The sequence below is a fragment of the Enhydra lutris genome, unplaced genomic scaffold (assembly GCF_002288905.1).
Source record: "Enhydra lutris kenyoni isolate GAN:26980312 unplaced genomic scaffold, ASM228890v2 scaffoldscaffold3, whole genome shotgun sequence".
NCBI lineage: Eukaryota > Metazoa > Chordata > Mammalia > Carnivora > Mustelidae > Enhydra > Enhydra lutris.
In genome coordinates, this window is record NW_019154087.1 from 54,919,140 (window position 1) to 54,933,010 (window position 13,871).

General features: G+C 40.3%; 1 protein-coding gene across 1 annotated transcript in view; it reads right to left on the reverse strand.

Annotated features, from left to right (window-relative positions):
* LOC111154162 (membrane associated ring-CH-type finger 1) overlaps nt 1–13,871 on the reverse strand; it is a 339,628-nt gene that overhangs the window by 82,400 nt on the left and 243,357 nt on the right. Inside the window, exon 3 of the mRNA XM_022513592.1 lies at nt 8,553–8,632. Within this exon, the coding sequence (XP_022369300.1) occupies nt 8,553–8,632 (80 nt within the window). The remainder of the gene's footprint in view (nt 1–8,552; nt 8,633–13,871) is intronic.

Here is a 13,871-nt window from a genome sequence, read left to right on the forward strand (position 1 = left end):
ATGCCTGACCACCTGAGCCCCTCAGGTGCCCCACAGCAGTGTCTAACTGGTTTTCTTTCCCTTCAGTCTTTCCCTCTCCAGTCTGTTTTCCAAAAGCAGCTTGAGTGGTCTTCCAGAACACTAAGCTGACAGTGTCATTCTTTTTCCTTAAAAGTCTATAAAAATTTACCCTTGTCATTAAAATACTGTCTAAACTCCTACCTATTGTTGATAAAGAACTCCATGGTTAACTACTATTCCCCTCCTCCTACTTGATGCAAGGCCAGAGTGACATCATTTTATGCCTGATCTCACTCATCTCTGTGGGTTCATATATGCCATATCCTTTTCCTGGAACAGGTTACCCCTTCTCTCTGCTTAACTTATTCTCCTTTGGATTTCTTCCTGATTATTAGTTTCTCAGGGAAACTTGTTTTATTCTATTAGATGCAATATGTTCCTTTAGCTTCATTCATGGTTTTTTTGGTTTGTTTGTTGTTTACATTTGCCTCTTAAATTATTTGTTTTACAAACTGGAATATAAGTTAATAAGGGATGGGACCATTGCCATATTTTCCACTGTATTTCCAGCCTCTAGAACACTCCTTGATACAGATTAAAATTCCCAAAATATAGTTGTTCACTGTGATCTAAATCAATCTTACAATTGCACCATTTGTTAAAAACATCAAAACTACTCAGAAAGTAGTTTTCTATTAGGAAAATTTTAAGTTTTAGAAATATTCTCTTTCCATTTTCCCACAAAGTTATTGCAACTTGTAAGAATTAAACAAGTAAAAAAATAGATGATTTTTACCACTTTCTCATTTTCCTCAAAAAACTTAAAATGAGAATATGCATAATGAAGGCTTTAGCAAAACAATATAAAGTGTAACTTCAAACGCACCATCCAACCCAAGCTAGACTAGATCATTATCAGGAGTTATTTTTGGGGTCTTCCTCTTTTAAATAAGCCATTGATGGAATTAAATATATTTTATTTGTTTTGCCCTGTATCATTCAGTTTGCATTGTTCCCATAGTTTTTGTATCTCCTCTTTTGGCATCCTCTAATTTTGAAGCCATTTCAAGAATTCTTTTTGGGCAATTGCTATATGCTAGAATTATTCCGAGTACTGTAGAGAGCCCAGAAGAGGAAAAGACATAATTCCTACTTCAAGGAGCTTAGTCTATAGGAAACAGAACTAACATACATGAAGACGTTAGAAAATAGGTGAATTCTAAGTAAATCAACTACAAGAGGTTATGGGAAACTGAAGAAAGGAAACATCGCTTTGGACCACGATAATCTGGGCAAGCTTTATGGAAAGGATAAAAATGAGATGAGTGTTGAAGTCTACCTAAATGTGGGCATTTGGAGAGGAAGAGAAAGACAATGGGAAGGGGGAGAGCCACTTGGATGGTAGTTAAGTGCTACTCTTTTGTTTGTTTTTTCCTGCTTAGAATTCTTGTACCACCTTTTCTGGTACTGATGCTATTATTTTTGTTACTGAAATGTCTTTTCCCCAATTCACAAGGTCCTGGAGGGGTTGCCAATAGTCACATTTTAAATCCAACCTTCCCATCTAAGGGCACGTCTGGGCATAATGCCCAAGGCCCCTGGTGACCGCAATCAGCCCAAGAATGTGACCTAGGGCAGGCTAATTCTATTCCATCCCTGGGAGTGAATGTGTAACTGCTTGAAGAGAACATTTCTCTTTTCTGTTAAGTCATGTCTGGTAAAATGTAAACCTAAAACTATCTCTGCCCACACTGTCTCTTCCCTCTGCTGTACAGAGGAAGTTTGCCTGCGTTGAAGAAAACGAGAACACACAGAGAAAGAGAACCACATTATTTGAATCTCTGCAGCCTCTGAAGCCATCTGTATACCTGGATTTCCTATGTCTGTGGCTAATACATCCCTTTCTTTCTTAAGCTCATTTGAATTGGTTTCAGTCAATTTTAACCTGGTAGAAGAGTCCTGACCAAAAGAGGTAGTAGGCTGATGGGTGGATGTGGAGAAAGAACAGAAGTGTAAATAAAGAAGGATCAAACTGGGACATTAGCAGTGAGGAAGAGGGCACAAACCAAAAGCAACATCTGGAGGGAAAAATGATGGGGTTTGGTTAGAGACTGGGTATAACCAATGCAGGAGGAAAATAGTCAAAAACTAGAAATTCCGGGTATTTGTGAACTCACTGATAAAAATGGGAGTAGTTGCAACGAGGAAGTGGGTTTGAAAAGACACAATAGGCAAACCATGACATCTGAATTCCTGGTAAAGTTGGGGCTTTGTCAGTCTATGGTTTTAGTAAGATGACCAGCACTTACTGGTACAATAGCGTAAACTACAAGAAGGTAACCTAACTTTGCTTTGTGTCAGCCTTCAATAGAATATGACAAAGAACTATAATTATGCTTCCCAAATTCATCTTTTCTTATTTATTTATTTATTTACTCATTTGTTTAGAGAGGGGGGAGGGGTAATGGGAAAGGGGGAGGGGGTCTTAAGCAGACTTCACGTAGAGCGCAGAGCCCAACGTGGGGCGCCATCTCACCACTCTGAGATCACGACCTGAGCCGAAATCAAGAATTGATGCTCAACTGACTGCACCACTGAGGCGTCCCCAAACTCGTCCTTGCAATTACTTGTTCTCTCTTCCCACCTAAGGCCCAGGAGAAATGTAGCATAAAGCAATGGTTCTAAAAATGTGGCCCCTTAGATCAGCAACACCTGTATCATTCCCCAGAGAAGGAATCAGAAACTCTGGGGTGGGTCTAACAATCTGTATTATTTTTAAGAGATTTTATTTATTTATTTACTTCCTTCCTTACTTACTTATCTATTTATTTGAGAGAGAGAGAGAGAGAGAGAGCACACAAGCTGGGGGAGCAGCAGAGGTAGAGGGAGAAGCAGACTCCCTGCTGAGCAGGGAGCCCGATGTGGGGCTTGATCCCAGAACCCTGGGATCATGACCTGAGCCAAAAGCAGATGCCCAACTGACTGAGCCACCCAGGCACTGCCAACAATCTACATTTTAACAAGTCTTGTGGTCTATGCTAATGTCCACTAAAGTCTGAGCACAGCTGGTGTACAGTATGCTTTGTATGCTGGTTCCATAGCAGATGAAGTCATCTACTTCTTAGTGCTATCATTTTACATTGTAAGAATAATTCCCTTGGAAAAACTCATTTTCCCTAATTCTACTCATTCAAAAAGTGTATGTTGAATATATTCTGTCAGGCACTGGTCCAGGCATGGTGGACACTGGAATAAATCTGAAACATTTCATCACAAAAACACCCACATATTAGCAATTAAAATTATGCTATGGAAGTGATTCCCAGGAGACTTTAGTATTGAGCGTCATGAAGGTATTCCTAAAGAAATTACACTTCAAACAAAAAAGAATGACTAGGCGTTATTCTGGTGAAGGGCAGAGAGGGTAATGTGAAGGCATTCTAGGCCCTGAAAGGGATAGGCCTGGGCACTTTCAGGGAACTGAAGACAGACCAGTATGAACAGGTCTTCATTAATGATGGGTGTTGAAGCTGGAGAGGCAGATCTGATAGAGGGATCATGCATGGATTTGTAAATCATATCAAAGATTTTGATGTTACCACTGAGGGCTATTAAGAGGCCACTGAAAAGTCTCAAACGTGGGCTAACATGATCTAATCCATATTTTAAACCTCCTTTTTTTCAAATGAAAAAAGCAAAGCCTTTCCCACCATACGCTATGGGTGTTAACAGCATGACTTAAATTCCCTGTAAGCTCTAATTGGCTAATAGAGAAACTTTCTCTGAATAAGGCTTTGATGAGGTGAAAAAGAGCATAGCGTGCCCTTGCTGGGACCAAATGCCAGGAACAGAAAAGGAGGAAGGGTCTGGGAGCTTCTTCTGCTTTGTGGCTCTGGCCGAGGCTGGTTCTGCCCATGCATGTCTGAAGCAGCCGGAGTGCAAGTTCTTAGGCAACTGCCGCCTCTCTCCCTTGCACAGGGGACACTGGTGCTCAGACTGTGTCCATCTGGAGGCCTTTTTCCTATACATTATTTCATTCAGAGATTTCACTCACTTCCCAGGCATCTCAATCACCTGACTGAGAACGATACCCCAGTTTATATGTGCTCCCCGGCCTTCAGGAGATTTTTGTTATTAGCCTCTTCATGCTATTGCCCTATGCTAATATGTCATGTTAATAACAACTGCAAATATGCAGTTGTTTCATGGCGAATTGTGTATAGTTCAGGAATGCTTGAACAATTCTACAGAATTGTGACTGTGACTGCTCTCCTACCTCTCAGGGACATGTCTCAGTGTGCTGGACAGCTGACCCCGCAATGTCACTGCAACTACAAACAGGCTGCCTATAATGGAACTCATCATGTCTTTCCCAAACCATCTCCCTCTGGCCTCTTCTGCCTTTGTCAGTAGCAGCAGCATTTCCTGTCTCCCAAGTTGCAAGGTTTGGAGTCACCCTGACTCCTTTGTCTTATGCTCTCACCCATTCCAAGCACCAGGATTGTTTCCCATCCCTGGGTGGAATGACAGCATGCCATGTGTTCCTCCCTTTCATTACCCTTTATCATCCTAATCCTACTTACCACAAAGCAGGATACATTCTCCCTTGTTGCAACTTGTTCTCCTAAATCTAGATCTCTTTCCCAATACACCCCCAGAGACACTGTGACTGTATATGTTATTCTTCATTAGGCCTGTTTTATTGCGCAAAGGCTGGTCTGTATTATTTTTTTGCAGCAAAATAATTTTTCTTAAAGGGATATTATGTAGAACCTCATTATATACAGAGATAATCATGCAACTTCTCTGGCTGAAGGTGGGCGAAGGGGAACACAATCCCCTTGATCTGTTCTCAGTTTCTGAGGTGGCCTCTTCGGTATCCAAAGGCCCACTGAGGCAGCAGGAAAACAAACATGTATAGAACACAGTCAACTCTTTGGAAAGATATGTATGTTTTCTTTACAAGGTCTTTAATTTTTTTTTTTTTTTTTTTTTTTTTTTTTAGTTTTTATCTATGTAAACTCTTCCACCTAGTCATATAAGTTCACACAAAATTCTTCAGTGCAGAGTGTCACTCCCTCATCTCTGTCTGGGCTCATGGTGTTTGCCCTGCTCTGGGCACCTGCAATGCCCGGCGTGCAGTTCTGCCAATCTAATTCTCATTTTCTTTGTCCCAATCCCACCTCTTACCAGGGTTTCCAGATTGTTCCAGCTCTCAGAAGTTTTTCTGTCTTCAAATTTCTGAAGTATGCCTTTTTTTTTTTTAAATTCACCCTGTACTATCTTGAATTTGTATCTTTTCAGGTGTGTGTTCAATTTATCCCACTAGATAACAGGCCACTTAAGGGAATAATCACCTCTTTTGTTGCTTTTTGCTCTCAGCGTCCAGTATAATATGCAGTCCCTGTATTTGCTTAGTGGGTATATTTTGATGATAACCTGCAGCAAGAAATAATAACTATGGGCCCATCGATCACACTTCCATTAATAGAAGTCTAAGTTAAATATCCTGTCTTTGAAAATGTTCCTCCAGAGCAGTGCTTTTAAGTTAGGAGAATCAGCCACTATGACTTTAATTGCAAGCATTACTTTTTTCTCCAATTACCATTAAGCCCACAACTAGCTTCTTTCATTAAATTATGCTGGAAGTAGATTTGGGGAATGACAACACATGGCTGTACATGGGGAGTTCTTGGTTTAGACTGGAAATACTGTTTTATCCCATACCCCAATATTTTAGACAAGTCATACTTAAATCATATTCCAAAGATTACAAGAAACTTACATTAATATATAAATCAAATGGTGTCACTTCTTTGTGATGTCTGAGCATGTTGGACATGGCTCTCTTCCCCTCTCCCCTCTCAAACCACTACCCACTCCCTGCAACCATCACACCCAGGCCACAGTGGCTCACTTTCAGTTCCCTGGATTGCTAAACTCCTTCCCTCCTCCTGGTTTGGTGTAGTGGCCCCTTCTGCCTCAATGGTTCTCCCAATCTTTCCTTGATCAATTCTTGTCATTCTTTGAGCCTCAGTCAGGTTGTCACCTCTTTAAGAGAGTTCTCTGATCTCTTAGATTAGGTGAGGCTTCCTTTTTATGTGCTTTCATATTCCTCATCACGACCGTAATTATGTATCAACCGTGAAATAGTTTCTTTGGTTTCTCTGTTCCCCCTTGGACTGTAAGCTCTAATCTCAGGCACTATAATATTTCCAATGCCAAGAATTGATGCATATAACAGGTGCTTGAATGAACAAATCAATGAGCATTTTAGGAAAATCTTATAAAACTTTCTGAGAAACAAACTATTATTATTTATATCCAGACCTCAAATTTCCTTGTCCTGTCTTAAATAGACATGGGCAGCATTCTTGGGGTCACGTTATTGGCAGGCCACACACATACATGTGTTATAAAGTAACTTTAACTGTCATAAAACTAGCCCAAACAACCAAGCATGATGTAACAAAACTTCACTTAATCAACTTAAATGACTGCGGGATATAACATGAATGTGTAAAACTAGCTGTTTTGTTTAAAATCATCTGATTTATGCATACTAGCATGGGTATTCCTATAATTCTTATTCACTTTAAGTTATTTTGAAAATGTATATGGTTGGAAAAAAGAGCAAGAAAGGAGTCTCATAGCTATGAAATATCTACATGTTGAAACATTTTAGTACATGATTATCACTAAAGTTAATGTGTTCTCCTTCCCTGAAGGCTCCGGCCACCCCACTGATACGTCCATGACCTGTTTTTGTGGCCTTTCAGTCTTGAATTACCCCGCTGAGTCAGACAATTGGAGAACAAATTAGCACCAACTGTAGAGATTTTTCTGATTAAAAAAAATCTGACCTTAAAAAACCCAACCGTTAAATATCTTTCTGTCAGGATGCTAACAGTTCACTGAATTTGCATTAAAGGATTTAAGGTTTCATACACTCTCACTCATATTTCTTTCATTGGTCTTATCTTTTTTTTTTTTTTAAGATTTTATTTATTTTTTTTTGACAGAGAGAGATCACAAGTAGGCAGAGAGGCAGGCAACGAGAGAGAGTGAGAGAAGCAGGCTCCCCGCCAAGCAAAGAGCCCGATGTGGGGCTCGATCCCAGGACCCTGAGCTCATGACCCGAGCTGAAGGCAGCTGCTTAACCCACTGAGCCACCCAGGCGCCCCCCACTGGTCTTATCTTAACTAGAATGGGTACCAGATCCAACTGGTTTGTCAGTCCATTTACCAAGATAAATCACTGTCCTATTAAGGGAAGGGTAAAGGGGAAATCTAATTCTATTCTGGAATAGCTTCCAAACCCAGGGATGCTTCCCTATTATTTCTTCTCATTCCCACACCTGCCTTTTCTTGTTTTATCACCTTAGACCAAACCAGACAAATAACAGCATGAATACATGTTAGGTTGTGAGGGGAGAGGTCAAACACACCCCTAACTCACAGTGGGAAGAAATGCATGTGGATGGCATCACGTCTTTCTCTATAGTGACTGACCTGCATATTTTTAAATTATCAGACTGGTCATGGTAGGTGGCAGGAGGCTTCTGCTTAGAGTTATTCACCCGGAACCCGGCCGTGTCCACATACTTGCTGTCTTCTGCTACTGCCAATATATCAGTGCTGGAATCTGCTTCTGAAGATCTTTTCTGGATTGTTTCATGTTGCCCAAGACGGGGCAAGAGCCACAGATCCCTGTGGTGGTATCTGCCTTTGCTCTCCTCGTGCTCCCTTGAGAACCTCTTAATCTCAAAGGATCCCCGTGGGTGAGAAAGACTGCATTCTTGGTACCTTGTGCCTTTTCCTCTGCAGAGATTTAAAGAGCAACCCTCATAGTCATTCAGCTCTTTTTGCTTTTTACCTGTGGTTTCCACATCTACCAGATCCATTCCATGAGGAGCAGAAGGCCCAGCTGCGTTTCCACATGGCTTATTGCCATTTCTCCTTCTTCTTCGTGAGAGTCGGAATTTAACTTGGGCTCTTCTTTTCGCCTGAATCCAGTGAGTCTCATCTGTGGAAGATGAATCTGAAGAAGTAGCGTAAAGCTCGCTCCATCTGGCACTTGTGATTTGGAGGGGAAAATCATTTCTTCTCCCTTTTGTTTGTTCTTCTGCAGCCTCATATCTCTCAGAGGCCCTCCTCCTCCTCCTAGGCCTCTGTTTTACTGATTTCTTACCAGACTCCTTCCTAGCAGGGCTCAGCACCACGACAGGGGTGCATTGCTCAAATGCATCTTCTGACATGTCATGCAAGATGGCAGATCTAGACAAAGCAGCAGGCAAAGGATGGGAGATGGGAATGGAGAGGAGAGCCACAGGAAAACAGAGAGAGAGAATGATGAAAATGACAGAATGACCAGACGTTGGTAAATAAAGATCAAATGAAGAAAAGGTGCTAAAGGGGAAAAATTAAGCCAGTATAAATTGTCCATGGACAATGTAAGGCAGAAGCAAGAGCCACACAGTTTTGGAACATAAAAGAAGACTACAGAACATTGGTTTAAACGAGATTAAATAGGATCATTTGCTGAGCACTTACCTGCAGATGTCCTGAGTGGATGGACAGACAGACAATCTTGACTGGCTCCTGGGAGCTGTCCCTGTTGTTGGGCTGCTTGCCTGGAGAAACAAGTTAGATAATTTGGCATCTTGGTTAAGGTAATACATGGTCGAGATCTTGCTTTTTTTTCCACATATTTAAAAAATTACAACAAACGTGGCTGCCGGTCATGTTGCTCATAACGCAGCTCACAATGTATAGGAAGTCAGAGGGTTCGTTTTGCAAAAGTAAAACTTATTTGAGGAACTTGGAACAGCTGAGATGCTCTGCCACTTTGCTGTTGCTTCATTTATGAGAGAGGAAGATGATTCCACAAGTTTCTGTTCTATTTACTGTAAACATTTGAGTGGAATGCTTCCATTTGCCTTGGAAACAGGGGGGAACATCTGAATATTCTATAATACAAAGGACATAAAGTCTATTATGGGATAAGGATGATAAAAATCTGGGAAGCCTAAATAATCAGATAGCCATTAGACTGCTAGATACTGCCTGGGAATAACGTGAAGTCACATCAAGGACCTATGAGATAATATATGTGAAAAAATTTTGTAATAATTTTGTAATATAAATATATATGTGTATTATATATATATATATATATATATATATATATATATTTAAAGATTTTATTTATTTATTTGACAGACAGAGATCACAAGTAAGCAGAGAGGCAGGCGGGGGGCGGGGAGCAGACTCCCTACTGAGCAAAGAGCCCGATGCAGGGCTTGATCCCAGAACCCTGGGATCATGACCCGAGCTGAAGGCAGAGGCTTTAACCCACTGAGCCACCCAGGCCCCCCACATTTTGTAATATTTAAAAGCCTATAGTTATCACTATTATTATTTCATCATGGAAACTAATAAAATCCGTCCATCACAATATTATTGACCTATCATATCTTTTAACCCTGTGACCGTATGGAGGCTGAGAAAAACAGAGCTTGAAATAATTCAGATTGTTAGCATAAAGCTGAGCACATTTCACCAAACTCCTGCCTTCGAAATGCATCTTCTTCACTGAATTTGACTTCTCAACCTGTTGTATTTAATACAGATGATGCTGATAAATCAAAGGCTAGAATGTGCTGAGAATTGGCTACTTGCCAGGCATCTTGCTGTGGCTTTGTCAACTACCTCCTAAATCCTTACAATAATCTCACCAGGGGGAAACTGTAACAACTAACAGTTTTGAATGAATAGGATGTGCCAATCACTGTAGGTGAATTTTCATTTGTCCGTTCATTAATACTCACGAGAAGCGAGTGTGTTGATTGCCGTGATTATTTCCATATCAGCGATAAGGAAGCTGAGAAGTCAGTGCTGCTTCTCATGAGTAGGTGCTGGAACAGAGGTTTGGGATGAGGAATCTCATTCTTTCATTTGTTCTCTTACCCACCTGGGAATATACTTCTCCTTTACACAGGAGGAAACTAAGGGTGTCCCTCACCAAGGACCAAGGCTTCTAGAAGATGGAAAAAGCTAGAAAATGGGATCCCCTCTAGACCCTTCAGAAGGAACGCAGCCCGGCTGACACCTCGATTTTTGTTCAGTGAGACCCATGTTTGACTTTGACCTCCAAAGCCATAAGATAATAAAGTGCTATTTTAATTCAACAAGTTTGTGGCAATTTGTCAAAGACTCATAGGAAACTCTTGTAGGAGATGAGACTTGAGCCAATCTAAAAGGCAAGCAGGAGTTATTAGAGAAGGATTAAAAAATATTCTAGGCAGAGGACACGGGGGCCAAGGGGGAAGTATGGTGTTCTCAGCGTGTTCCCACAGACTGATTTACATCTGCACATTTCTGACTTGTAATTTTCAGAGGCTTCCCTATCAATCCATAAACACTGCATTTTTAATATTTGTATGTCATCTTTGAACACCAGTCCATTTTTGATTGTATCCTTCAATATTTCGATCAAAACTCATTTTTTTCAATTTTTTAAATCCAGATTAACTTCATTTCTGCATCCACTGAACAGGTATATAGCCAATTTTTGTAAAAAACAAGCATTTTTGTACTCTATGCAGTAAACAGTAAGTTTTATTAGATTGCACACCACTTATCCCACACACAACCACTGATGTTAGTAGCGAGTTCTGCACACAGCAGTTGCTGAATAAAGTGAAATTTACCAAACGTTCTCTTTAGAAAAAAAGAAAAAAGTAGTGAAGCCCAAAAGTGACCTCAGATCACTGATGATATAAAAGCGATCCAAAATACATTGAGCACCATAATGGCTATCCAAGGCTACTTAATGACATGTTGAAGACCATTCTATGAAGCTGTACAAGGAAAGGAAGGTGAAACAGACATAATAATAAAAACTTTCATCATCTCACAGGTCTGAGCAAATGTATGTTCCACAACGAGAAAGTAATTTGTCAATGAATAATAACACAGAATATTAAAAAAACATGCAGCTTCCCTTTGGAGGGTTTTTTGGTCCACCATGAGAAGGAATCAAATAGCATTTATGTCTATAAACCTTAAGTATTTTGAAGGAAATAGAACTCATCTTTATGATGATTTCTTCAAGAATCATCAAGAATCTTCAAACAACTCATAGCCAATATTAGTTGTTATGTATTCAGTTTGGTGGTGGGGCAGATGCTGTAGTCTTGGCTATTGTGGCAGATGCTGTTAATGCCCACGCCATCCCCCGGGCTTTCTCTGAGTTCACCTGGGCACTGACTGATTCCCACCTGAGTGCTTGCACCTCTTGGGTTCAATGCCCTGGGTCTTTGGTACCATGTGTTCTCACTTGGCTACACACAGACACAACCTTAAAGTGTGGCATAAATTAAAACCTCTGGGGACAATTCTTGGACTGAAGTCAGTGGCTAAATGCTCTAGATTTTCCATTCTCTCAAAATATGGTTCAAAGTGACTTATAGTTTCTCAAAAGGTCCCAAGCTGGATTATGGCTCCATGGACCCTAGCTCACCAACACACCCCTTTATTGGCATTTCCTCCTTTCTCTCTGTCTTACTTTAGCCAAGTCTGTGGTGCTTCCTGGGATCACTTCCTAGAAAAACTACCTGCACCCTAGTAAGACAGTGGGATCTATTTAACCACCTGATTGATACAAAATTAACCCTAGCTTATGTCACTTTAGATATATTTGTTTAGCAACATGAATTAAAGGTCCATTATGTAATAGATATTATGGTGAGTTCTGGGAATAAAGAAAAGATAGCATCCTGAAGGAGCTTCTTGGTTAGTGGAAAAGAGATTCAAATGAACAGACAATTTTAATACAATCTCATCTGTCCTGATAATCTGGCAATGGGAGTTCTGATGAAGGAAGGGCACCTCAGATGGAATGGAGCAGAGACTTAAAGTAAGTGTCCGACAGGAGATGATGCTGGAGCAAGAAAGAGTGAATGTGAACACAGTTTTATAATGACTGGGGGGAGGGTGTTGAGGTAAGAAGTGATACAAAGTCAGTATGAAGGAGTAGACCGAGATCCTGTATGTCACATTGAAATTTTTGGATTATATCCACAAATGATTAGAAAGTCATTGACAGATATTCAGTAGTAAATGGAAATGACTAAATTTGGGCACTAGAAAACTCACATTGGCAGCTGAGAACTGGAAAGTCCAAGAGTGACTGTAAGCAGGGGAAAGAATTAGGATTCAATATATCCAGGATGCAGCTCAGATTGGGAAAAGGAATAGTTTATAATCCCAGGGGCACCTGGGTGACTCAGTAGGTTAAGCGACTGCTTTTGGCTCAGGTCACAATCCCAGGTCCTGGGATTGGGCCCCAAATCAGGATCCCTGTTCTGTGTGGAGCCTGCTTCTCCCTCTCTGTCTGCTTAATGCTCCCCTTGCTTGTGTGCTCTCTCTTTGTCAAATAAATAACATCTTTAAAAAAAGGATAAAGAATCCCAACTGGTTGTTTTATTACAAGTATGGTAAAAATTATTTCAAAAATCAGTTTAAAAAAGTAACATGGGGAAATGTCTTTAATGTTCAATGAAAAAATTTTAATAAAGTTAAGTGGGATGAGGGGTTAGAGTACTTTCACCAAATATCAAAACATGGTATGGATCATCAGAAATTAGGAGAATATGTGTGTGGAAAACTGTCTGTCAATCTATCTATCTATCTATCTATTAGCTTTCTATTCCTTAGTATTTAACAAAGTTACATTTCAAATTAGTGAAAAAGGCCGGGTTATTAAATAAATAGCATGGGCAGAAATGACTAGTCATTCAGAAAAATGTAAAGACTTAAATGTAGTAAAATAAAAATAAAAATAAGAGAAGGAACCACAACTGAGTATGTTTATAATATCATGGAAAGGAATCCCTTTCTTAAGATGACATGAAATAGGGGCACCTGGGTGGCTCAGTGGATTAAGCCTCTGCCTTCGGCTCAGGTCATGATCTCAGGGTCCTGGGATCGAGCCCCGCATCGGGCTCTCTGCTCAGCAGTGAGCCTGCTTCCTCCTCTCTCTGCCTGCCTCTCTGCCTACTTGTGATCTCTCTCTCTCTGTCAAATAAATTAAAAAAAAAAATTAAAAAAAAAAAGATGACATGAAATAAAAAATTAACATAGGAAAAGACAGTTAAGCATGGTAATTAAAAAAATAAAAACTTCCAATTTATAAAAGAAGAAGCACATATACTCACACACCAACATTACCCCAGACAAAACACAAAGCCATAAATTGTTGGGGCCGATTCCATGTTAAAACCTGTTAAATCCCTAGGGCCTGCCTGGGCCTACTTAGCCATAGTGACATCATGTTGCTTAGGTAGACATTTTGTTGTTTAATAAATGCTTCAGCAGTTACTGATGTCAGTTCCAGGTAACTGTTGCTAAAACACACCTGAAACAAGGCCATTTTGTTTAATAAACGCCTCAATGGTTGCTATCGGTTCCAGGTAACTGTTACTAAAACACAACACCTAAAACAAGGCCAGACAGGTGGAAACATCCAATCAGCCAAAGCCACATATGTAGAAGTCTGTGGTTGTGCCCTATAAAACTAGCCTGTAAGACCAAGGGGTCGTCGCCCTCTTCGGAGGCGGCCCTGACTGGTCAGTCTGGTTCCTGATGCTTGGCATAAGAATAAAATTTTTGTTAAACCTTCATTCCATGTCAGTCTCGCTCCTTTGATAACAGACCCAACATAAATAATGCCATATTTCATAATATATATGATAACCAAATAGCTCATTTCTATAGTACTCATAGATTTTTTACAAATTAAAAAAAATTGGTTGATCTTAGGAAAAAACGAGTGAGACACACAGATAGTTCACAGGGAGGAACTGCACA